Here is a 25692-nt window from a genome sequence, read left to right on the forward strand (position 1 = left end):
TAAAGATATCTGCTCGCGTTTGAAGCGCGAAGTTCCATGCTGGTGCGAGTTGTCGCGGAAAGTCGTTTGCAGGCGACAACGCGAACGAGTTGTCAAAGTGTGCGCGCGCGCGTGTGTGGTGTGCGATTTATGTGATTTAACTCGTCACCCTGACTAAGATATTTAACTTTCTAGCACTCTCGCGTACGTCGATCCCGGCAAACTCACGTGGCTAACTCGTAATTGTAGGGTCCGACTGCGCGCAATGAGACGAATACCAGGCTGCGCCGAATGTAACTCGGAATACGACGGGATCCCAATTTCATTCTAATTTCTAAGCCAAGCTCAATCTATTTATGAAACTCACATTTACTGATCAGCTCGAATTGTTATTAATTTATTAATTCATCAATTACCAACCACGAATTAATTATACCTTTTAAATGATTTTTCTAAAGTATTGAAGATCCGACTTTTAACGAACAGAATTTTTGTCGAAATTTTTTCTCAAAGGTTCTATTTTTATTTTACGAGCATGACTGAATGTTATATTTTTAGTAAATACTGTGTAAAAATTCCGTTGGAAATTTTTAGGTGTTTATTTAGATTTTTAGATGAAATTTGTGTTGTTTGAAACCATTTTTCTTTCTTCAATATTCAGATGTTCAAACTTTCTTTATGCTTATGGCAGGTTCTATTTTTGTTTATAGGAAATAAAAGAATGAAAGTTACATGCAATATGAGATAGAAGATCACTCACATAAAACCGTCCCAAAATACAAAATACAGTTAACAAAAACTTTTTGAGGCCGGTTTTATGTATGCCACTCCGTACTTATTTTATGAAAGTTTTTCACTTTTTTCAATACCTACTCTTTCAAACCTGATGTTTAAAATAAATAACTCTTAATTTTTCCCTATGTTCATATATACGCAGAAAAGGCAAATAAAAAAGAGCCAAATAATATACAGTATTATTTACATTTGCATCTAAAAATATTCTAATACAGCGCGATTCAAAAATTCCTTTTCCAAGTTCAACTAATGGAATTTTTAGGGAATTTTATAAAGCAGACACTCTGGAAAATCATATAAGACTTTTCTACGAAGCGAAGCGCGTACAAACAGCTTGTAGAAAACGCATTTTGTGAGCAGCAGGGAGAAAAAAGAGGAGAAAGAAAAGATTATCGTCGAAGGCAGCGTCGACCTATCGGATGGCGGATCGTCGGACGTGTTCGAGTCTTCGACTCAGCCGTCGTTTTCCTCCGGTTCCCGGATACATATTTTCCCTTTATTTCCATCGAAACGCTCCTACGGACGTACAATATAAACCTGCCGACTTGGCGGCCTGCCATTCAATTCGCGGAAAATCGGCGTGAAAGCATGCACATTGCCGCGTTTGCGGGGAGAGAGAAAGAGAGAGCCGGGCTCTCTTTCTCTCTCGTGCACGGTTCGCGAAATTTTCAAATCGGCATTCTATCGACAGCGGCTCACTCGCCATATGCCGGTGCACCTGATGCGAACGATGGTGGGTAATTAACGGGGGATTTTTCACTCTCGCGGAAAAGGGAGAATCGGTATTACGATACTCGCGCTTTTAATCGCGATAACATTTTTCAGCGGAGAACGTTAGCTTCTAACGTAATTTTATGTTTTTAACGCGAGCATTTTGACGAGATGAAGATACAGGGACGAAGAGTCTGCGAGGAAAGACGACTGAAGCGATCAATTTCTATTTACTTCCCGCGAAGTGCTTTTGGTAGTTCGAGATATCAGTGTCTGCAATGTTTTATTGCGGCAACGTACGTATTTCTAGGATCACCAAAGTACCAAACGTCGACGGAGGTAATGCAATTCCGCTTCGATTTCGGAAACTATTTGAAAAGGGATTGTAATTGAGACGTTGTGTTTAGGATAAGTTCGGAAGTTCGGTGGATTAAATCGTTCTCGCCCTGGCGTCTCGCGAGGATCCTCCCTCCCCTTACCCCATTCCGCGCTAACGCCTCCCTTATCCTGCACTGCTGGATAAAATTTGGAAAATTTGCCGTAATCGCAAAACGTATGTCGGCAGGACACCAATCCGAGGACGACGGTTACATGAGCATGAATGGCCGGAAGGCGAAAATGGCGCTGGTAGCATTACGTCCGGTTCCGGATTGTCCAGAGCCGCAGGATCCCGCGGGTGTCTCGACGCAGGAATTCCCGCCGCCCCCGGAGGAGGCCGAACGTATCATCTCGACTCTTTTGCCAATGTAAGTATAAAATACGCATCGATCATCTATGTATTTTTTTCAAGCTTTCATCTGTCAGCTACAATCGTGTATTTCATTTACTGGAAAAATTGTAGGAAATACGATGCTAGAAAAATTATCCCTGTGTATAAAAAATACAAATTTAATAATGCTTTTATCACATAGTTATTTCCCAATTGAATATCTAATAAAGGTGTGCAAACTATTCGAATACGAATCGAATCTCACCCGATTCTATGATTCAAATCTGGACTATTCAAAAATTTTTTTTCGTACTTAGATGGTTTGAACACGAATGATATATGTATATTGTCAATTTTATAAAATTATATTCCTTGCTAATAAGCAAAACAATACGGTTGTATTAATAGCTGCATTTAATGAGTGGATTCAGTATCATAACCGCTCACTGAGCGGCTAAGTATAGCAGTCAAAAAGTTTATTCCTAATTTTTGACATGTCCTGCGACTCTATCAAATTGTAAGTAAAAGTTTGAATATGCGTAAAAAAATAGTATCTAAGCTATGAGTATTGATACTAAAGTAAACTATACCTATATTATCTTATCTTAATTTCTATGAATATAATTGAATAATGTTATTGGATACTACATTAGAGTATTTTTTTATAATTTATCTATGATCTTTCGCTTAATTGTTTTAGTTACTACGACATTAAATAAAGTATATTTTATTAGTTTTATATTAAATAGGTTTTTATCTTAAAAAGAATTTATTCTATATAATCAATATTATTATTCCACACCAAATTACTCTCTTATCTGCGTGTCAAAATTTAATCTAAATTATAATTATATTGTTAATTAAAAATTATATTTTAACGATTTTATTCGATTTTATTCGCTTCGCTTCGATTTGGATGAAGTTTTGTTGATTCAATTCGACATCAAAAATCCTTGATTCGCACATCTCCAATATTTAAATCGATAATTCTTTTTTGATTTTTTATCTTATTCTCTATTATTTTATTTTTTTGAAATTTTGAAGAGTGAGCTACCTAGTATAATACTTATTGCGAAATTTTGAATGCATCGCAGTTTTCTGAATAAATAAAAATCGAATAGAAATGTCACTTGTTGATATATTTCTTCGTTGAAAAAGCTGCAGTTGAGAAGCATAAGTTTCGTCATATCTGCTGGAAAGGAATCGATTGGAAATGGAGTGTCGATTGACTGCATTTCCTGGTCTCACAAGTCTCACATTTTCATAGACTTTACCTCTATATCTTGTTTGTCAATAAACGTACCTACCTGATTTCATTTAATTCTCGATTCATACCGCGCAACACACACACTATACACGCTGCATTTGTAAGGGAGGTACAAAGCGTAATTGTAGTACGAGGAGAGTAACGGATTAAGTGTTAAGCCGCAGAGTTAATTTCACAGTACAACGTACAATAACGAGGTGAAATTCAAATCCACGTACAAAGGCGTGTACAAAGTTTTGATATCTTAGTGAGAAAACGCGTGAGATAAACGATAACGCAGAGACAGTAATTCGTGCAGCGAGACCAGTAATGTCGCGTATGACTCGAGCACCGTAAGAGTAAAATCACACGCGACACGTAGCGAACGGGAGTGCATAGACAACCCGTAGAGCGAACGATACGTAACGTGAGAAAACCGGTAATAAGATACACAGTTGAGAAACGGGTGAAGGAACTGGAATGACAAACGCATGGACCGTTCACTGCGATTGATCCAATCAAACCGCGCGGAATATTGAGCGATCTCGAGTTAATAACAAGAATGAAAAGAAATAAAGAATCGTAGTGAACAATTTTAATATATTAATAAGAAAGTCACTGATGTTTGTTGCCGGACGATTTACATTTTATTTTATATATTATTACTGTCTTTTTGTATATCATTAATTCAATTCCGGTCGTGATATGGTTCAATCAACAGATAAACTACAGTCATCAGAAACCAACGTCTCTTGTTATAATATTATTATATTAATAATAATATATTATAATATCAAATGTATGGATCTTTTTAAGATTTACCTAAAGATTGGATCCTTGACACCTTAATTCAAAATGCAATTGCTAAGATATTTAGCGTCAGATATCAGAAATTATTAAAAATAGAAAGATTTATTTGTCGAAACTCGAAGATCCTTCACATTAAGGATGTTCTGGAGGCACCGTCCCAACCAAAAGTGGCAAAAGTATGCAGGAAATATTAAAAACACCGATATTAATTATATTGGTAGCATTTTTTAATGTTTTTTAATGTTACACTTTTCTCTGTAATACCTTTTCTAAAATGGATATTCAAAAATTGATAACTATTTATCTAAATTGTGAATCGATTTGTTGGCCCCGAAAGAGAATACAGAATATGATATTAAATTTTCATCAACTTCGTATAGCATTTTGACTAACTATCCAGAACACCTTAAGACGTCTTAAACCCTGCAGTACTGCATGACGATTTTTAAACGATGCGAAAATTTACAAATTGCGCTTTTACAGATTCGAGAATATATTCTCGACATTTAGAAGGGTGAGATCGTGCGTGGAATGTCACGCTTCTCGTCGAAAAACTCACAAGGCTGTAAATAATTTCGCTCACGTACCAGGCAACGATAACTCACGGAGTTACTCGGCCTCGTCGGTCACGAAGACCCGTGGAAGACCCGCGTCTATTTAAATTTCTGTCCGTCGTCTTCGTACCTGCGGGTCCTCTTCCGCGTTTCAACGCGTTCGGGGGACCGAGGACGGTCTTCCGTTTCCGTAATGAGAAGGTGGCGGCGCCGGCGTTTCTTCGTCGCGCTTCTTCCGCCGCACGCGCGACGACTTCCTGAACTTTTTCATATCTTCAGGTTTAGTTCCGGACGTAACTTTCGTTTCATCAGGAACAGGTGTCGTTTTCGCCCGGAGTCCCGTCATCGCCGTGCCTCGCCAACTCCATTCGCCGTTACCTCAAACAAGCCTAGAGGACTAGAACCCTCTCGCAAGTCCCGGATGATCAGAAGTTAAACTCTCTCTTTCTATATTCGTACTATTTTCGCGCAACTCTGATTGTCTTCTCCTTGACAAAGATGAGATGTGCTGGGAGCGCAGTTTCGTAGTTTCGTAGTTTCGTAGTTTCCATTCTGCAAGCTCGTTCCTTTGGAAAACTATCGAACCGATTTCATCGATGGTTGATTCGTTTGTTCAATTCGCCGTATAATTAAAAACCGATGGCGTTTTGAAGATTTTTCCAGATACTTGTTTCACCGCAAGCGAACAAACGCAGCCTTCTTTTTCTGTTTCCCACTGGTCCGTGTAGATGAAATGCCTGTTCTTGCGCTGGCAATCGTTTTTAATTAAAATTAGAGCCGAGTGGTATTACTTCGACAAATATTCCCGCTTTTATCTTATATACTTACTCATATAATGCGAGCATAATAATACTGTTTAGCAAAAGACTTTTTTCGAAACGATTACCTTCTTCTTGTGCAGTTTTATGTCGAATAGTGTAATCATTTAGTATCACAATATAAAGTACGAAAGAGTTCGAATAGTACGTTACGGTTGGTCCAGTTTAAATTAATTCTTCGTATGCAATTTCTTTATAAAAGCTTTTGCAGCAGCGAGATATTCAAAGATTTTCCGATTCTAGGACGATCGAATCCACAGCTGTCCTTGTTAGCCGCGGCCCTCGAGTCCTTAAGCCATCGACGGCAGCCGCAACGTCCTCGTTGTACTTGTCGATCCTAATCACCACGTTTCATGCCTATTACCCGTTCTATCGTGAGAGAGAAACGCCTTCACGGTCTACGAAGAGCATTCGAGCATTTTCCGCCGTTCTCGAGATGCAGATTGCGCCTTCCATCGAAAAACCTCCTCTCTGTAGAGTGGCCATCATTCTGACAAAACGTTCCTCTCGTCGCAACCGTTGTCGTTCTCGCCGTCGTTGACGCAAAATGAAAATCAGCGTGACTCTTCCTTTGCGCGCCGCACGGCGGTAAACTTGTTACGCGCGAAAGAGGCTTTCGTTTTCTCGCAGCGGAAAGTATCCGCGGAAACTTGCATAGCGACTGGCAAGCTTACTCTTCCCGCGAACCGTTTGTTTGTCTTTTTGCTTCCTCATAGAGGAAGCTTTGTTTTCTTTTTTTATAAATCACTTTCCTTCGTATCTCGCGATCATGCAACATTACGTCAACAGTATTATTTTGCCTTGTATATTAGATTAATTAGGTACATAAATATATCTATCGTATCTCCGTGCTGAAGTAGTTCTATTTATAAATTAGTCGGGGCTCACGTTAATTATCATAACTGAGATAATGAAACATAATGGAACTGCTGGATTCACCGGAAATTATACGGCAATATGTAGTTTCGTTTACAAATGATCATATTTCGCGGAAGTTAAACATCCGAGTCGCAAATATCAACAAAAGGGCTCTTAAATAACGCGATGGATCGCATTTCTATGCGGATTGCCAAGGAAGGCGGTGCTTATCGAGCAACGATGATCAAATGGAAATCGATCAGGTTTGCTTTTTAATGTCGACGTGTATTATACTCTTTTCTTCTCGAGTCAAACGATCGATGGCACGATTGAGACACAATGCGAAAAGCCCACGAATATCGAAAATTTGTATGTATAAATTGTGTGATTTAATTTATTCCTATATAATTTGCCTGCTTAAAAATAAAGAACGTCAAAGACTGACTGAGCAGCGTTATCGCAAATATAACAAAAAAATTATAAGTAAAACTGTACCTAATTTAGATATAAATAACAGATTATTATCGAACCATTCATGAAGAAAACCATATAATTTTCATCTAATAGTTCGTTCAGCTTGGACCGCGATAAGTCCGCGGATTGATTGATGTTAAAAATAACTACACAAACAACGATATTATTTTTTAAATATTTTGTTTTTACATGACGCTTTTACCACAAAAAACTATAATTTCATTAATATAAGTTTATTAGTAATATTTTTTACCTAAATTGCAAAAATTGTTTAGTTCGCGGTTTATTTAAAATATATCGCATATTTCTTTAATCCAAATTTCGTTTCCACACATTCAACGCTGTTGGTCGAATCTGACAACAACCTTAGCTTTCGAAAGAAAAACGCAAATGGATCGATTTTGTTCGTCGTAACAGTGAAGATAAATTTCTGCCAGATTTATTTCCTTTCCGAAAGTTCCCTTATTCTTCTTCGATGCTTCCATGACTTCGTTATTCGGCAGCACAGGTTGTCAAAATTTACGCATTTTTCTTCGGCAACTTGATAACTTTGGGAATATTTGAAAGAGGGTTAAAAACTTGACTCCCTCCGTAGAGCTATAAACGACCTACGCGATACCTTGATGATGCATTGTCACGCTTGTTTTGCAAAGATTCACGTTTTGCAAGCGTTGCGTGCGTCACTTGAAAAAAATCGCAATTTTCGCGCTCGAGACGCGTTTTATTCACACGATTTGATATCGGAGCAAGCATTTTAGTGGGGTCTGAAACGGGCCCCCAGTGTGCCAGCTATGTGATTCTGGTGAAGTGTGCCAGCTAAGGGTTAAGGGATTTCCAGGTAACGGAATGTAAATCTGATTTTAAAACGAACAAATTCAAAATGAAATGAATATGATAGAAACCTAAATTTTAAAGAATTTAGATTTTTTTAAATTTTGTAAAGATTTTTATGTGATATTTTTATATGATTATTCTTTTCTTTAACTTACTTTTTTTATTTCTTTTCTCATTGTTTTATTTATCATTTACTTTCTATAACATCAAAACTTTTTGCAAGAATTTTTTATATACTTTCTATTTAATTTTACTTATACGTATAGTAATCATGTAGTTAAAAACACTTTCTTACGTTTAACTGTAAATTAAGAAAAAACTTTTTTTAAAACAAATATGTTGTTAAAATGATATGTAGCGGTATCGAAAAAATAATGTTAAAAATATCAGTCGTATCAATATTTCATCAACGTTTTAACACTTAACAAACTGATCAAATTTACCCCGATATTTTACGATGTTCATCCTATTACGTGTCAGAAGTATCGGAAACATATTCATCATCGTCTATTTTATAACACACGTACGCCGTACCCGTTTGCAAATCCCATTGAGGGCGGTAAAATGAGATGAAAACTGACACAGGGCGCTAAATTCAACTAGATTCGATATATCCGCGCCTTAATCCCATTCATTTTCGCTTCGTTTGTCGGCCAGGGTTTCGCCAGGAAACTCGTCAAAGAGGAATGTCGTGGGCCAGGCTTCAGAGCGACGAAATAACGTCAACGGCCGGCAGCAGTGGATGGTCGCCGTGGAGGATAGCATGCGTCACGGGAACGCGGTTACCACACAGACTACTCTCGTGAGTATCTTTTCGTTTTCTCTCTTCTTTCGTTTTTCTCCCCTTCGATGGCCGCCGGTAAACTCGGCTTGCTTACAACAAGCCGGATTGCAACGTAGTACGTAACATAGATTGGCACCCGGGCGCTCGTAATCTCGCGACTTTCTCGTCGGCGTTCGTCGTAACGATACCGGTTTACGAGTCGACCGCGTAAAGTCGAAACTACCGCGCTTGATAAGCCCGATTCGAGCGAAGCTCCGATCTATGAGCTATTGAAGATTCCCCCGTGATTCCATCGAGGTTCGTACTTTACAGGTATAATTGTATAGAAGACGCCTCAATCGTTTTATCACGGGCGAATTGTGATGTATATTAGTAGAGGGTGTCCCAGGTTTCTTTAACTCTTGAGGCAATTTGAACCTGAGATTGTCGCGATGAAAACGTCGAAGCGTCGATAGTTTCGCAATTATGAGCGATTAAAAAGACAAATGGCTTTTACGCTTACCTTTTAAATAAGGAATTCTTATTGTTCGCTTAAGTGTGAGTAAAATTACTTCGTTAAAGACTCTAAGGCCGGTATTCACAGTCAGATCTTATTTCAAGACCGTCTTAAGTAACGTTTTAAGTTGCTAATACTGCCATTTGATTGGCTGAACGAAATCTTAAGACTGCCTTTGACCAGACTTATAAGACGATCTTACATATATAAGATCCGACTATGAATACCGGCCTAAGAAATAAAGTTCGCTTCGCAGTAATTATGTATCTCAATAAATAACGGACTTCTGTATCTCACTTAATTTTCTGCACGTTTTACTTAAACGAAATCTTAACGTGAGAGATTTGATTTCGAAAATATTTCCGTGGATTTTCGGGGCAGCCTGTCGTGACTTGTTAAATTTCGATAGCCAAAAACTCGCCACCAGCGGCCGTACGGCTGGGAGAACGGAACCGTGGAATCGTTGCGGTTGGCCCAACCACCCAGTCCGCCCAGCAAATTCGCCAGTTTGCCGTACGATGGCAAGGTGTCCTTCAACTGGATTCCGCCGCGTACGAATCCGAGCGCGGTGGAGAAGCACCGGGAAGTGCGTCGCCGTTCCTCGGAGGACTGCCTGGAGGACGGAAGTAACGGTCGCCAGCGGCAGAGCAGCCCCGATCGCGCCGGCCATCACCTGAGGAAGCCGCAACGCCAGCAGAACGAGATTATGAAGTCGAGCAGCGTGGAAGACCGTCTGCTGATGAACCGATCGGACAAGGAGTCGACGCGACGCAGTCGCAACGACTCGGACTCGAGCGAGGGCCGGTTCTCGAGAAATTCCGAGTCCGAGAGTCGGTCGTCGATACCGCGTTCCAGCTCGGTCAGCGTCGAGCGATTCTCCATGCGGGCCAATTGCGACTCGTCGGACTTCTCGCGCGCCAACTCCACGTCGAACGAGCGCTTCCACTCGGACTTCTCGATCGCGGTGGCGAGCGCGAGCTCGAACGATCACGTTTCCGTGCCGACCTCCGAGCCGTTTTCCATACGCAATCTCGACTTCGTTTCGTTCGCGCTGCCGCGCGCGGATTCGAGCGAGCGCTTCTCAGCGCCCACGTCCGACCGTTGTTCCGAGGAGCACTACTCCGACCTGTTCTCCACACGTAATTCCGACTTCTCCGCGCGAAACTCGGCCGACTTTAGGACGCAATCCGAGGAGGAGCGCTTTTCCGACGACTCCCTGGAGGAGCTACTGCCACCACCGCCGCCCATCAGCAAGAGACACTCCATCGCGTGGGAGGTCTCTCTGGAGGACGATCCTCTATACGCGCCCGGCAGCACCAAGGTTGTCGGCAGGAGACGACGAAAGAGCAGTGATGTGTCAAGTAAGTGCCTTTCCTGCACCTTTCCTGCAAATATGATAATATCATTATTTATTGTCATAATTGCAAAACGGTGCAGAACTTTTCTATTCAATTTAAAATCCGCTCTACCTACCCTCTGTAGGTGTGACACTTATTACCAGACACTGTATATACATATACAGAGTGTCTACAAAGTTTGTCTCCACCCCTTATATTTCGGAAACGGTTCAAAATTATGAAAAATTGCGAAATACGTCTTCGATCATTTCGAGGAGCTACTCATGTAAAGGGGTTGGGTGTGCCTGCTCCCCACGTATTTCGCGGGTTTTCACTATTTACAGCCAAAATATAAGGGGTGGGGACAGATTTTATAGACACTGTATGTGTATGTATATATGTATGTATATACATGTATATACACAATGTTACATTATCTCTATCATTAAATATTGTTAAAAGTTCTTACAGAAATTGACTTCAAATTTAGGAAACCGGTAAAATACTTTATAATAGATTTTTCTTACGACTTTATTTGTAATTTTTCGAAATTTCATTATAATAAAATATTCTGAAGAGATTGGAATTGTATTTCTTATAAAAAAAACTACGGAAAATGATTATTTTCTTCCTTGCGTTTGCAAAAAGCTATTTTTTTGAGTTGTTAGTTTTGACTTGCACGCATTGCATATTATATGATTAAAGGAATCCGTCTTTTGGAAGAAAATTTGTGTTCCCTCAATTTTCACGCACTTAGAATTTTTTATAAGTATTGGCAAATCGCTGTTGAACCCACTAAACTCGAGATAAATATAAATAAAAATATAAATAAAATTATTTTTCCGTCCGAGTTTTAAACAAATTCAGACAATATGAATTATCAAGTTTTATCTTTATTTGTTGTATTTCATTCTATCTGCCGGTTTGCAAAATGAGCAGCAGGAGGTAGGAAAGAGGAAAGACAGGACGAGATACGGTTGATTATATTCCAGGTGTTGGTTCCGCATCCAAGCTGCGCGATTTTGACGACTGGCAGGATCAGCGACTGTCGACGACCGACGACGACCTGATCTCACCGTACTCGGACTCGTCCACGAACGATCTAGATCAGATACGGCCGCAGGAGCTTACGAAAAACGGCACCTACGTCATACGACGCGGCCGCAAGAAGGAGCGCAAAGTTTTGCCGAAGACGCCGACCAAGACCAAGAGTCTGTCCTTTGAGAACGGCGAGGAAGGGAGCCGATTGTCGGATGTGAAGCGATATTCGAGTACCTTCGACAACATCAAGAGCCTGTTGAAGGAGGGTAAGCTGGAGGGTCTCGACGAGCCGCCGGCGGAATTCGCGATCCCGGTGCCGCCGCCGGACCTCATCCGGGTCGTGTCGATGCCGGCGATCAACAACGACGCCAGCAATCGGGCCCAGTTGGAGATCACCGTGGAAGAAGAGGAGGCGTCCGACATCTCGGACAAGGACAAGGAGCACGACAACATCGAACTACCTCGACTACCGCCGTCGCCGATCGAGGACGATCAGATGGGTCTCCGTCTGGACCGATCGAGAGACTGCAACGGTATCCCAACGGCGCCTAACTTAGCGGATCTGGACATTGGCAGGTCGTCGACAAACAGCGCGCTCGCCGAGACGACAACGAAGAAGAAACTTGCGAGCGCGGTGAGCGACGAGCGACTGGCCTCTAAGATCCCGGTGAACTTGCTGATAGAGGATCAGATCGTGAAGAAAGCGCTCAAGGAGAATCGTCGACAGCTGGAGAAGGTGAGCGACGCGATCAAGGAGATCGAGAACGTGAAGAACAGCGAGTCTTTCTGCGAGAGCAAACGCTGGCGGAACGGCGACCTGAAGCAGAGCTCGAAGCGAAATAGCTTCGAGAGCGAATTCCCGCTGGTCCACGACGGTCGGAAACCCGTGACGATCGACGGTAGCTCTTACGACGGCAAGACGCGCGGCAGGCAGCAGCAGCAGCAATACAGCTCCGACTCCGAGACGTCCAAGGCCAGCTCGGACGCGGACTTCGCGGATCGGAGGAAACTCAACGGCGCCAGCGACGTCGTCTACTCGTCCGGCAGGCGGCTGCGCCAGAATGGTATCGAGAACCATAAGAACGATCAGAAGCAGATCGAGAACGTGATCGACGCCATTCTGGAGGACTCGAAGAACCCGGAATTCCAGGTAAGAGTGGAATCCAGGGGAGTTCCGCGACTCGGTCGCGTAACTCGAATATTTTCGCGAATATGTCGGTCACGCGAGTCGACCAAGCGTTTACCTTGCACGCGCCGCGCGTCGCTTAAAATGCCGACGCGTAAAGACGAATCGGAAATAGAGAGTCTTGCCTTTACGGTATGGGATCGCCGTGGTGCATCTGCGTCGTGAAAAATGCAAGGGAGGAGATACACGGGCGCGTGGTGGGCGCGCGCCGCGATGGTGAAAAGGCGCCGAGCAGCTGAGACTGGAGAGGGCCGCTCCCGTCTATAAATTGGTAGTATTACCTCTATAATATAGGATTCCATTAGCGATGCCGCGCTACGACCGCATTTTTCGTCATGAAATGTGGAGGTACTGAGAGAACCGCCGCGCGTCCGGCCCGATTCCCGCACGCGAATCCGTTTTTTACCGATTATTCCCACGTAATTAACTCCAACGAGAGTTTTTAATTTTTTATCACATAACGTGTATCATCCAATGTTAGACCACGTATCTATTAGTATCTTTGACTTGTGCTCAGTTCTCACTGGAAACATTTTAAGTAATTTCCTAACATTTTAGTTTTCGTAAAGTTACGGTCGTTGAACGTAGTGCGGGCACATAAATCGCGATCGTAATTTCTCGAGATATGTACACGTTTCAATTAAAAATCTAAAAAAGTAATAAACACAATCAATTGGTTACCGTTGTCTTCGATCTGTTGAAAGCATCCCTCGAATACAGAGCCGTGAACTACCTCCTGTTGATCCATTGCTTTAGTGAAAATATCTAACAGACTCACTGAATAGTCATCGAGGTGAATGGCCATTCATATACATATATCTCCATCGAGGGTCCTTCATCGATTAACAGGTTCTGAGTCAAGCTAGTTTCCATTGAAAATTTGCATCCGCCAGCTCTTTAGAAGCTTCTCGTGTCAATCTGAAATTAAATCTCGACCATATGTATCTCGCAATATTGTTCGTCGAGGCGTATACAGGACGTTATGAAAAAAAGGTTCAAGACTTGTAGAGTAGATAGTAGTGGCCAGTAGGCTGGGTGAAAAATGCTGAATGAACATCGTTCGAAAAATCAATTCTATCGGAGGTAGAAGCGATTTTCGAGATTGCTAGAGCAAGCGATTTGCTTGTTCCTATCATGTGATGTGAAAACAGCGGATTATTTCACACATTTTCACTCTGATGTTTACAAAAGCTGTGCGAGATTAAATTTTTCAATTTGGAAACTTTCCGCATGGAGATGTTATACAGTTATAGTATTTCTATGGATACGGTCATCGGTCACGCAAAAGTATACGGTCGATTGCTCACATATTATTGTCTTAAGCTATCCAAAACTTTATATGGTTTGATTGATTAATTATTAAATATACTCTTATGCTATTATTTAACATAAAATCGTAACATACGATTGTTCGTAAAACATGGTTAAAAAGATAAGCATGAGCTGAAACAAATGATTATTTAAAATTGGAGCAATATGATATTGATGATATTCACTTATAAATCATCATTTTAGGCATAAATTCCTAGATGGAAAGTTTAATTCGAAAGCAACTGTGTTACCAAATAAAAACGATATGTCAGTTATCATCCACATGTTAGACATTTAGTAGAAAGTAAGAAACGCTGCCAGGCAATAATACTGTTCAACAAAAAAAAAAGAACTTTTTTAGCACAAGAGCGAGAGTAATTTGTTGTCATTTTTTGACGCTAAATGTGATCTTGTTCACCAAATAGAGCTTGTTTTAATGAAACATTAATTTGAATAATTAATCTTTCAAACTTATCGCTCGCGCAAATCTGGCAATCGAGATCGATAAGCCAACTAGATACTTAGATTCAGAGATAGATTGACTTCGCGTAAACTCGTTTTCCTTTTCGGGAATAGAATAAAATCCGAACGTTGCACGATTACATTGTGAGAGGGTGCGAGTTTCCGTGTGGAACGAGTCCATTCGCTGAATGAAATTGACAAGATTTCCTCTCGATTTCGTTACTATCTTCTTGAACCGCTCTTCGCTTCTGAACTGCAGTTGCACTGTACTTTGGCAGGTGAGTGTCGACGTGATGGAGTTCCCGCCGTTGCCGCCCTCGCCCGTCGAGGAAGCTGACGAGGAAAGCTGCTCGGACGTTGGCCAGAGCGCCGTGATGACGCCACCGAAGTCCAAGAGTCACAGCAGCAGCCGGACCGTGGAGTACAGGCCGAGGGTGCCACCCCATCGTATCCCGCCGGTCATCGACCCGAAGGAGCAGGCTTCCTTGAACACCAGGTCCATGGACGCCGGCTTTGCCAGGGGAAGACGCACACCGACCACCAATAATTCCAGGCGAGAGGTGAGTTCGTGTGAAATATTCAGCCGGGAACGTAGCCCTCTGGCCTCCCGACGGGGGCGTTAACAGTCGCGTTTTTCTTACTTTGTCTTACATGCCAACATCTCATGTAACTATTTATACGTATAGCGAAATATTAATAACGTATAGTAATACGTATGCCTTCCAGATACTTTTTTATTTTAGAGTTTTGATAACAGTTTTTTACTTTATTGTTTATTTGCCTTTTCGTTATTTTGAATCTTTTTGACATTTCACTAATTTTTCTTGAATATTGCGGATGGGCGTGAATACACCCTATTTTTTCTTAAATCTCCCAAAAAAAAAGTCAAACCCGATGATCGTGATGACCAATGTATTCTCGTATCCACCAGCTCAATTATTAAGGCATTTTTCACTTAAATATCTTATTGCGATTGGGGAATTACGTGCCGGTAGACTCTCTTGCTGCAAGTATTTTATTTCTTTGGCGAATAAGAGAATATTGGAATCATGTAAAAGAATTGATAAGTCAATTCAAAAAAATATATCAAAATTCTAGAAAGTATCGGTATCTTTGCCCGTTTAAGTTAATGTGCAAAGAAATAAGATTATTCAGTTGCAAAAAAAAAGACATTAACACTGTATCTAATTTGACTGTTTGAGTTCTCGTCGTAGATGTGGATTTTGTATAATCCAAATATGCTCGTTATGATTAAACGTCTCACTTAGTAAATATTTCCTCGTCTGCCCGTAAAATTTGAATTTTCATCCTTTTCAACTTAAGTAATATTGACAGTAATTTATCCGTCATATTTCATCTGCAGGATCTAATTTGCGTCCAAAAAGTCAAAATGCGTGAAAATTCCGAATTTATAAAATGCGATGGAGTGATCGAAACACCACATTCTCTAGATATTTCACGTCCTGATATTTGCGAATTAATTTTAATGTACATTATAAGTATTGACAACATATAGTCTTCATTTTCGACTACTGACTTCCGAACTTCGTTTACTGGTTTTTGAAAGGAATTACATTTACATATATAGATTAAACTCTAATCTTCGAAAATGCATTGGCTGGATTCGGTCAGAATATGCCTCAATGGAACCTTGTAGCTTTTTGCAAATTTCGATTAAATGAAGCAAAAATGAACATTAAATAGATTAATTAGTCTTTATTACTTTTATTAAAGCTGGAATATTTAAAGACACTTTACACTTTTAGTAATGTTTAGAATGTTGATCTTTTTTTCACTCTCAAATATTCTTCACAAATAGTTATTTATAGGATTGAAGAACTTGCAGTCTTCTGAAATAACGTTTTATCCTTCTTTTTCTAACGATTCAATGTCAACATTATAAATTTGTGACGGATCAGAATTTGCGGCAAAACTTTGAAATTACTTGGGTAACTCGCAAATCTGTTCTTTATCAAACAATAACGATGGTTGAGTTTGCTCGTTGATGCTTAAGGATAATCCTCTTCCGCACTCAAGCGAGAAATTTGAAATTTTATCTTCTCTTTCTCGTATTTTCTTTTGAATAATATCAACCATTTTTGCCACTTACATCTCTGTCTTTCTTGAATATGACTCTATATTTTTGGATAAGATTTATTTCTTTGCCAGATGAACTCTGGCACGAATCTACATTTACATTGATAACAAATGAAACATTGATCGATAAGTGATTCTTATACAAGTAAATAGATACTATCTTTAATTGGATTGGTTCATTGTAGTTTAATAAAAAATACATTTGTGTAAATTTTTATACTTTTTTCACTCAAATTGCGCGCTGATTGTTTGACGGTCTTGAAACATAGTTATTTATTGGAACAGTATATATTTAACGTACTTAAATCGACTTAACTTCTTGATAAGCATCCATTTTTAAGCATTACAAAGAATTTATAAGCGAAAAATATCATCCCAGTCAGGGTTTGAACCTAAACATCCTTCTAATCTGTGACGAGCGTCTTTCTTGACTGGAATTATATTTTTCATAATAAATTCCTTATAGTGATTTTAAATGGGTGCTTATTAGCATCAGAAAGTTAAATCGATTATCGATTTAAGTAGGTACGTTAAACGTATATTGAAAGTATATTATTATTTCAATGAATAATATTGTATTTCAAGATCGACAAATCATCAGCACACAGTTTGAGTGCAAAAAATATAAAAATTCACACAAATATTATTAGGCTACAATGAAGCAGCCCGACCGAAAATAACATAGCCCTATCTTCTTATTAGAATCTATATTTAACTTATTGAATAAAATTTATAATTTGTAAATGTTTGTAATTGACAATGTTTCAAAATGTTTCAATATTTGTAACTCTTTCTATATTGTTAAAATTGTATACTCATATATTTCTTTATCTGAACATTTGCATTTTTCTTTTTAACGTAGTCTCTCAAATGATGGAATCCATAACGTTTTGCGGTGGCTAATTTTCGTCTTTTTGAACCAATGTTTTATTATTGCTTTGAATTCAGCTTTTGATTTATAGTACTTTTTCTCATTTTATACGATTTTAATGTAGCCTATGAGAAAAACGAAAATATAAATAAAAGCAAATTGTATAGCCGTATATGTAAAAATTGTTAGGTGCGTTGTTACAGCATGTAATTTTCTATCTACGATTGTACTCATAAACACTCGGAGGTCAATTTTAAAACGGTTTAAACCCTCGCTATCATACGAGAACTCAGAATGCTCGAATAGTATCCAACACACTGGTGGAAGAAGGAAGAGATGTAAGAGAGCATAGAGTAAATATATACGGAGGAAACAAAAAACTGCCTTTCGCAATAAACAAACTGGCTGAAATTTCTCATATTGCCGTAACAAAACGGTATGATGTATTTCCATTGTGTTCCGAAGCAATTTCCGTGTTAAGTGCAACGTTTAGCTAGCATAAATGGATAAAGTTCCGAAAACGGTCCACCTCCGATTTCGAAGAAAAAAGTCTGTAAAAAGTTTCATTTTGGATTAAAATGAAAGCCCTTAAAACGAATTTTGGCGACTCCTACAAGAAAGCCATTTTTTTAAGATAAAATAGTTAAAAAAATGGTAAGTGTGGTAATTATTTAGTTTAGCCGAAATAAAGCTTTTCACAAAGTTTCATCGAAATCGGAGGTGCAGCGTTTTCAGAACTCCATCCGATTTATTCGTATGCAGAACTCGGTGTCGCAGAGCTTTTCGAATATCCGATATAAATAGATGCGTCACATCGCACGGTAATAACATATTAAATTCGACATTTTGACTAAACTAGGATAATTTACAATATTGTGGAATTTGCACAGGACAGATGATTAATTTTAATTATATTGTATAATCGTATGTGCAAATAATACATGATTTTATTATATAATATATAATTTATCATACATGCATCATTGATGTATCTTATTATTTTATTATCTAAATACATCGGTATTATTTTATATGTCATTATACTATACACTGTTTTATATTTTTTGGTCTCTTATATTCGATAATAACATAATTCAACAAAAGTTTTTTCAAACTGTATAATTTTGCAATTTAAAATGATCTGTTAAGTCGAAGTAGTTCTCTTTTATGAATTTAAAATTTCAATCTTCTCGAAATTGCGACGTGATAGAGTATTATTGAAAGCAGAATTAAACAGGAAAGGCTCCAAGAAATAATCAATTTTTATTTTTCGAGTTTTTTACAGGGCTAATATACTTATCAAATATTAACCCTAGCTAGCCACACTTATTTTCGAGTCCTTAATTCGTCACACTCTGGTCCGTGAGACCGCTCGACTTTGTCGCATTGTCATTTTTATTCTAATTAATATTTTTAAGCTTGTACTGTAGAAATTGGAAATACAGACGCTGAATCAGATGTTTATGATAATATTAGGTCAAGAAAATAATTTGAATTCAAACCGAACTTATTATAACGAAACTAGAAAATTATGTTATTATGTGAAAACAGAAAAACGTTCAGCAGTCCACTGGACCGTATTATGGCGAGCTAGAGTTAAACTGATAACAGATTATTCTTAAGTAGGTATAAATAATATAATATATCTGTGTTTCTCTTTGCATATTAATTTCACAAATTTTATTAGCATTTTTATATCTTATATATGTCTATCTACATAATATGTAAAGTTTATAAAAATAATGGCAAAAAATAAGGGAAAATTTAATCTCTCTGTAAAATTTTAATAAACTAGACATCACGGACGCGCGTTACGCGCGCATTATTTATTTTTAATATATTTCACTGTTACTATTACACTATTAACCACACAACTGTCAAAATATGTCATGACAGCCACTCATGACATAAGCGCAACAAGAGAACCAATCGGCATCGCGGAAAAGCGACAACAATATTTCGATAGATTCGAGTACTGATGACATGCCCTTTTCAAAAGAGAAGAGGGAATAGAATCAACGGTCTCTTCCGATGTCTTCCTTAAAAGATTCAATAGAATAATTCCAAAGAGAGAGAATTAAAGTATAACGTTACCGAACTAGAATCAGGTATTTCGCTTATCCCCTTGAAACAATAACGACAGCTCGCTTCGACATCGATATCCTTGAGACGATCTATCTTGCACATCGTCCAATAGTCTCGAATCGGTCTTTGAGGATCGCTCGGACGATACGCGTCACTTCTTGTAACACCGGAAATGAACGCGAAGGGAGTGGAATACTTTGCACCGGAGACTAGATCAAAGGCAGGATGACGGGAAATATAAAGGGCGAACGAGATGGCTCTTCCACGTTCACCGTAGATCACGAAACGAGAAACTACGCTTCTGGGAAATAAGTGCAGTCCTCTTCCGCGACCTCCGCACTAATTTTCTCTCATTTTGTTGGCTGGTTCACCGGCATTATCATTCCGGTGGACAAGCATTATCCATGTAACGTTCACGACGGCGGTGTCTTCCTCGGGCATTGCTCGCGGCGGGAAAGAATTTCTGTGTACCAGATGTGACTCGCACTTTTTAATAATATATGAGAAAGTATATGAGTAATGCGAAAAGTGTGTAAGTAAAATAATACATGAATAAGTGTATAATAAATGTGAAATAATATACAGAGTGGTTTCTAAGTAAGTACAAAAAATTGGGGGGAAATTACTTATTTCGTAGCTTATTTTAGAAAGAAAAGGTCCTATAAACATATGCCCTAAACTGCTTCGTTTTCAAAATACAGGGTGTGAAAGTTGCGAAAAAAATATGAAAATTTCGAAAATCTGGAAAACATTTAAAGATATTTTTTTATTCAAATTTGGTATGCGTACATGTGGTGTTAAGAACTATTTTCCAGTACCAATGAAACATTTTTAGATCCACCAGGGACGTACGTCTTTGACACTCCGTATTTTGAAAACGAAACAGTTTAGAGCATATATATTTATGGCATATATTTTCTTCCTAAAATAAGCCACGGAATATCCCCTTCAATTTTTTGTACTTACTTAGGAAACACCCTGTATAAAAACATGATCTTGATGAATTCTGGTTGAAATGTTCGTTATCGCGCGTTAATCCATGTTTACAAATCGGATTACAAATCGATGATGCCATACAAGTCATCAGACACATTGATGTGTTGATTACACAGTTATCGGTGTGCATCGCGAGACAATGCGGTTTTCCTTCGTTCGGGACCCAATCTTTCCGAATATGTTGGACCCTCTCCCTTGCGACAGACACCTCTTGGAAAAAGCGGGGAATGAAAACGTGGAGAGAACGGTTCTTTCCGCGCCGTTGTGCGTCGCGTGCGCATTGTCTTGTCCTTCCCGTGGACCGTTGGGAGGCTGCGAGTGGATAAAAGAGGGATGGCTCCCCTTTCCGGAGGGAGGGGGAGGAGAGGAGCAGAGGGAGCCAGAAAGGGACACCGGTGAATGGTGGACCCGAGCGCGCGCGTATTCCTATGATAAATAAAATGTCCACGTCTATCCGCATTGTGCATAATGAAAAGTAACAGCTCGAGCGAGGGCGAGCGTGCGTACATACACACACGCGGGTGCGTCACTCGAGGGGATGCGAGTGCGGGCAAACGCGACGAGTGCCTCTGTCGCCGCGCGCGACCGCCAATTCGTCGCCGTATCTTCTTCGTTCGATATAGGGTTTTCGGGAATTTCTAAAATTAAGGGAGAGAGGATGCATGGTATTTGATCAATGGTTTAAACAAATTATATATAAGAAGGATCAAAGTTGTAAGAAGATTGACTTTTAAATTATAATTAAATTTCAAAAAGGATTTATTCAGAACAAACCATCGATCAAAATGTAGCCGATCATATAAGAGAAAGAATAAAAAGGATGATTCAAATATATTGATCTATTATTGAAAAAAAGGGACGTGAAGGTAGACAGTTCTGACCGATGATTTCACAAGCTATAATATGCTCTCCCTTAAACCCTCTGTCCTTAAACTGAATGAGACATACTTTAGTTTGGGACTGGTGCGTCATTAGTTACAATCTCTAAGAATCAATAAAATTCTACCAAAAAAATTATTTTTTAAATCTACGAGAGATTAACCTTTAACGTGTATACGTGGGTCTACGGCGTCCGAGCCAAAGTGATATCTGCTCGTAACTGTAAAACTTGCAAGCCTGTTAGAAGATATTAAATAAACGATGTTTATCAAAATGACTATAAAATCGTCAACTACAATGTAGACATGTTTTGTGAATTTATTTAGATTTTTTAAAATACTTTACGATAAAAACTACTTACAAGTACATTTCGAATCCTACAGGTACTTATTCTAAAATTCGGAACTAACTAGTCGTGATTGATTACTTTGCAAGTACAATGTATGAAATATTGTTTCTTATGAATATTATCTACTCGAATTTTAAAAAGTAAAACTTAATTATTGGATTTGATTCGGATTTTTAAATACATATTGAACTTGATCCCATTCCTACTAATCATTCTTTCTTTTATATGTTGAATACAATACATACATACATTTGGCCTCCAAAATGTTTTACACATTACTGGGATCTAGTTACTAGCTATCTAATTACTGACTATATAGTCGGATTTATTTTCTACTTAGGTATAAATGACAGAGAGAATGCCACGAACTGAGATTTGAATTCAAAGCATACATGCAATTAAATTGTATCTTGCATTTAATTTGAAACTCTTTTGACTCTTTAGAATTGTAATTCGATTTGATTACATCTACTGATAATATAAAATATCAAAAATTTGCAATTGTCTTGATATTTTCTCAGTAAAATACATTTCAGCGTATATCTTATAAGAGTTTAGCACGCTTTTCAAATTTGCTGTTAATCTGGTTTGTTGCAATTTGCTTAAAGCGCCGCGACTTTTTGCTTGTAGACTTCGCGGCAAAGACTTTGTACTTCGTCATACATCTTGAAGTAACGAATCACGTATGCGAAATATAAACGCAGCTGTCGCGGAGAAACATTCGTGATACGCAACCGAGTTTAGACTCGTTACATATTCAAATATGCATCAGCGCAAGCGAGCGCACGGTCGATTCCTTCTGGAATACTTCGTGACAACACATCTTCTAACTTGCTTTTCTGCCCTCAACTTCAAATGCATGTCAAACAGATTTATTCTGTTCCCGACGTTTAAAAATTTTTTTTGCCCTGTGATCGATCATCGTCCTGCAATTTTTGTCGCGAACGTTGCAGCGACATTTTGCATACTACCCGTTTGTTTCTTTTATTTTACATTTATTCATGAAGAATGTTATCACGAAAGCGAAAAATTTCGACATCTCACATAAAAGAGAGAAAAGGAGGGAGGAGAGGGACAGAAAGAAGAAATATTTTTACACATACAATGGCAAAGCTGGAGATAAAAAGATATAATCCAAGTATTAATAATGGCTGTGAGAGATCTTTGCATACATACAAATATCTACAATACTAAAAGATCGATTTTTATTATTATGTAATAATTGCATGTGTAGGGCCGCAAAATAAAAGCTGTTTCTTTCTAGAGGAAAATCTTCAATTTATCAACCAGAATAGCTGTCATCCAAAATGAATTTAAATTCGAAAGAATTAAACATTCTTATAACTGATTCAATCCTACATTCGCGATTAATTCATGCGTGAAAAGATGAAGCTGTTGAGGTCCAATGAAATTCCATTTGATTCCTCGATCGAGCCGATAGGTCATCGCGAAAGGTCCTTCTGCGGTATCGCCGTGTGCTCTCGATCATCGAAATGACGGACGTTCATTGCTGGAGTGGACGTTTTTTCCGCTGCAATAATTCGCGAGTGACATCAAGCTAGAATAGTATTTCAAACTCCAGGTTGATTTCCCTTGATATTCCTGGCTATTGATACTTGTAACTTTAATAAAACCAGAAAAGGTACGACATATCTCTGTAATACGTTTATATTTTATTGCAAAGATAAAAATTCATTCAAAGGATCTTAATTGAAAAGGAATATCACGGAATTGCAGAATCTTATGGGGGGACACTCTCTCCTATCCCCTTCTCCCGCCGAATAGAGTAATCGTTAGTACCGTGCACCCCTGGTGAGGCCGGTCGGGGAATGGAGGCTTGTCGTAAAAAAAAAACGCAGGGGAAAAGAACCGGAGTGGCGAATCGTGGTGGTACGAAATTCGGTCGTAATATGGCTGCAAATATTGGCAATTTTTTTCAATGATCCGTTCTTGAAACCGATGCTTGAGCGCAGTTCAAAATGAAAGGCTCGAACCGATACTCGAGGAGTGTAGGATCTGATCGATCTCTGAAACAGCTTCCGAGTATAAAAGGTCTCAATGCAGAGGGCTCTTTTGCAGACGAAGGCTCGGAGAGATCACATCGTGTATTCTTGTAATCCTGTCGCAGCGCGAAATGGGATTCAATCTGCGCGAGCTGCAATATATTGCAAAACACATTTTTTTTGTTGAGCTCTGTACGAGGTACTCTTAAATTATCGCATAAAGTCTGCTCCTTCCAAGCAGACGTTAAATCTTTCTTATCCATAAAATTTTTCTGTTCGATAAGTCCGAGAGTCATTAAAAGAGAATAATGATCAACAGCTGATCCTCATTTCTCAATTAATCTTAGGTAAACTACTTGAACAGAATTTTAATTTGCGGCTTAATTGCCAAGATATTCAACTTTGAAAACTAAATATCGACTTGAAATTCCATTAGAATCTACTCGAAAGCTTTCAAGCACGGTCCCTGAAAATCCATAGATATACTCGATGTAGAAAATGAAAAAGATACGAGAAAATATTACGGATTTTCTCTCACATAGGCGGTATATCTCGGCAATGTGATTTTTAAGAAGATAAACTGTTAAGGCCAGACCTTCTACGAATCGATTATGCGAATCTACGAATAGATTCATCGGCGGAGTCAAATTATTTCTGCGTTATATCCCGTCGTGTATTGGAAGAAAGCGGATATCTTACGCAGCTTGAAAGGGATCCCAGTTCGAAAGATGAAAAGAAGGAAGGAGGAACGAACTGATTCCCCCCTCCTCTCGTTTTATCCCCCTCGTCTTGTATTATCCCTACGATCGAGTATACCCTTCAATCGCGTTATGAGAATCGAGAGACGTATTTCGAGAACGAGGATCCTCCGAGCCGAATGCTCTTCTATAAGACGCAACACGATTTCGCTGTTTACTTATACTTTATACTGTTAAAAGCTCGATTCCCCATAATCCTTTCAATCTTAAACTCTAAATAACACGAAAATAATTCGGTAACTTCTCTTATGGCGAGATTTCAATCTATATATTTTGTCTTTCTGTATGTTGAGCAAAAAGGACTGTGTAAAATCATATGTTATACGTCATTGAGATAAAGTGTTGCAGTCGTTTTGTGCGAAATTAATGTACAATAAATACATAAATAAATACATAAATCTTACATGTACAATAAATAATTTTTACTTTTAAGATTAACGTCCATCTCGCGATAATTTCACGTAAGAACGTTATCTATCAATCCTTTGTCACGTGATGCGTGCTCGTGCACGTTCCTTACATCGTCGCATCAGCGAAACTTCGTTCAATGAGTTACCTCAAGTAGATAGACAACAAGTAACTTTGGTTGTCCTACAAGAATGAGGAGAGACGAAAGACAAGTTGCTGCGCGGAAAATTTTTAAAGGAAGAGAGAGTAAATTTATATTGTTGCGCACATGCAAATATAATAAAACATATTAAAAATGTTTTTAAAAAAACGCCAAGTATATTTTATAGTATTTTTACGCAAAATTATTTTGTAAATAATAGGAAAACGATCAATAAAAGATTTAGTTTAAAAAGCGCAAATATAATGCTATGAAAAAAAAATAAAATTAAAATGTAATAAAATTTCAAATATATTTATTAGAATAATATTTAAATTTATATTACGCATACACACAAATATACATTCGATTTATTTATCTTCACGTTCAGATTTCTGTTGAAACGCGCCTTCGCAATTACCTTCGTATACTGAATAATGAAATGAGAACGGGGGAGGATTTTTAAGACTGCTTAATTGGAAAAGGATGAAACACGCGACGGTCTGGCCGGCGAGCAAATGATTCGATTTCGTTTACTCGTTGTGCGAATAACTAGTCGCGAGCCGATTTCTTTTCGCTTGATAGGAGTCGACTCGACTCGACCTGAGTATGAATAAAAATGAACGCAAACTCGCGCCGAGGAAAGTCGGACTTTCGACGCGATCTTATGTTAATGAAATGAATAAGTTTGTACTTCAACGG

The 25692-nt window shown here is 38.8% G+C and overlaps 1 protein-coding gene across 6 annotated transcripts in view; it reads left to right on the forward strand.

Moving 5' to 3' along the window:
* LOC139811628 (uncharacterized) overlaps positions 1–25692 on the forward strand; it is a 227368-nt gene that overhangs the window by 164593 nt on the left and 37083 nt on the right. For all 6 annotated transcript variants that reach the window (XM_071775935.1, XM_071775932.1, XM_071775938.1 and 3 more), the window contains exons 5-9: positions 2051–2231; positions 8446–8590; positions 9478–10429; positions 11398–12596; positions 14684–14965. In XM_071775935.1, the coding sequence (XP_071632036.1) occupies positions 2051–2231; positions 8446–8590; positions 9478–10429; positions 11398–12596; positions 14684–14965 (2759 nt within the window). The remainder of the gene's footprint in view (positions 1–2050; positions 2232–8445; positions 8591–9477; positions 10430–11397; positions 12597–14683; positions 14966–25692) is intronic.

This window comes from Temnothorax longispinosus, chromosome 4 (genome assembly GCF_030848805.1).
Source record: "Temnothorax longispinosus isolate EJ_2023e chromosome 4, Tlon_JGU_v1, whole genome shotgun sequence".
NCBI classification, from domain to species: domain Eukaryota; kingdom Metazoa; phylum Arthropoda; class Insecta; order Hymenoptera; family Formicidae; genus Temnothorax; species Temnothorax longispinosus.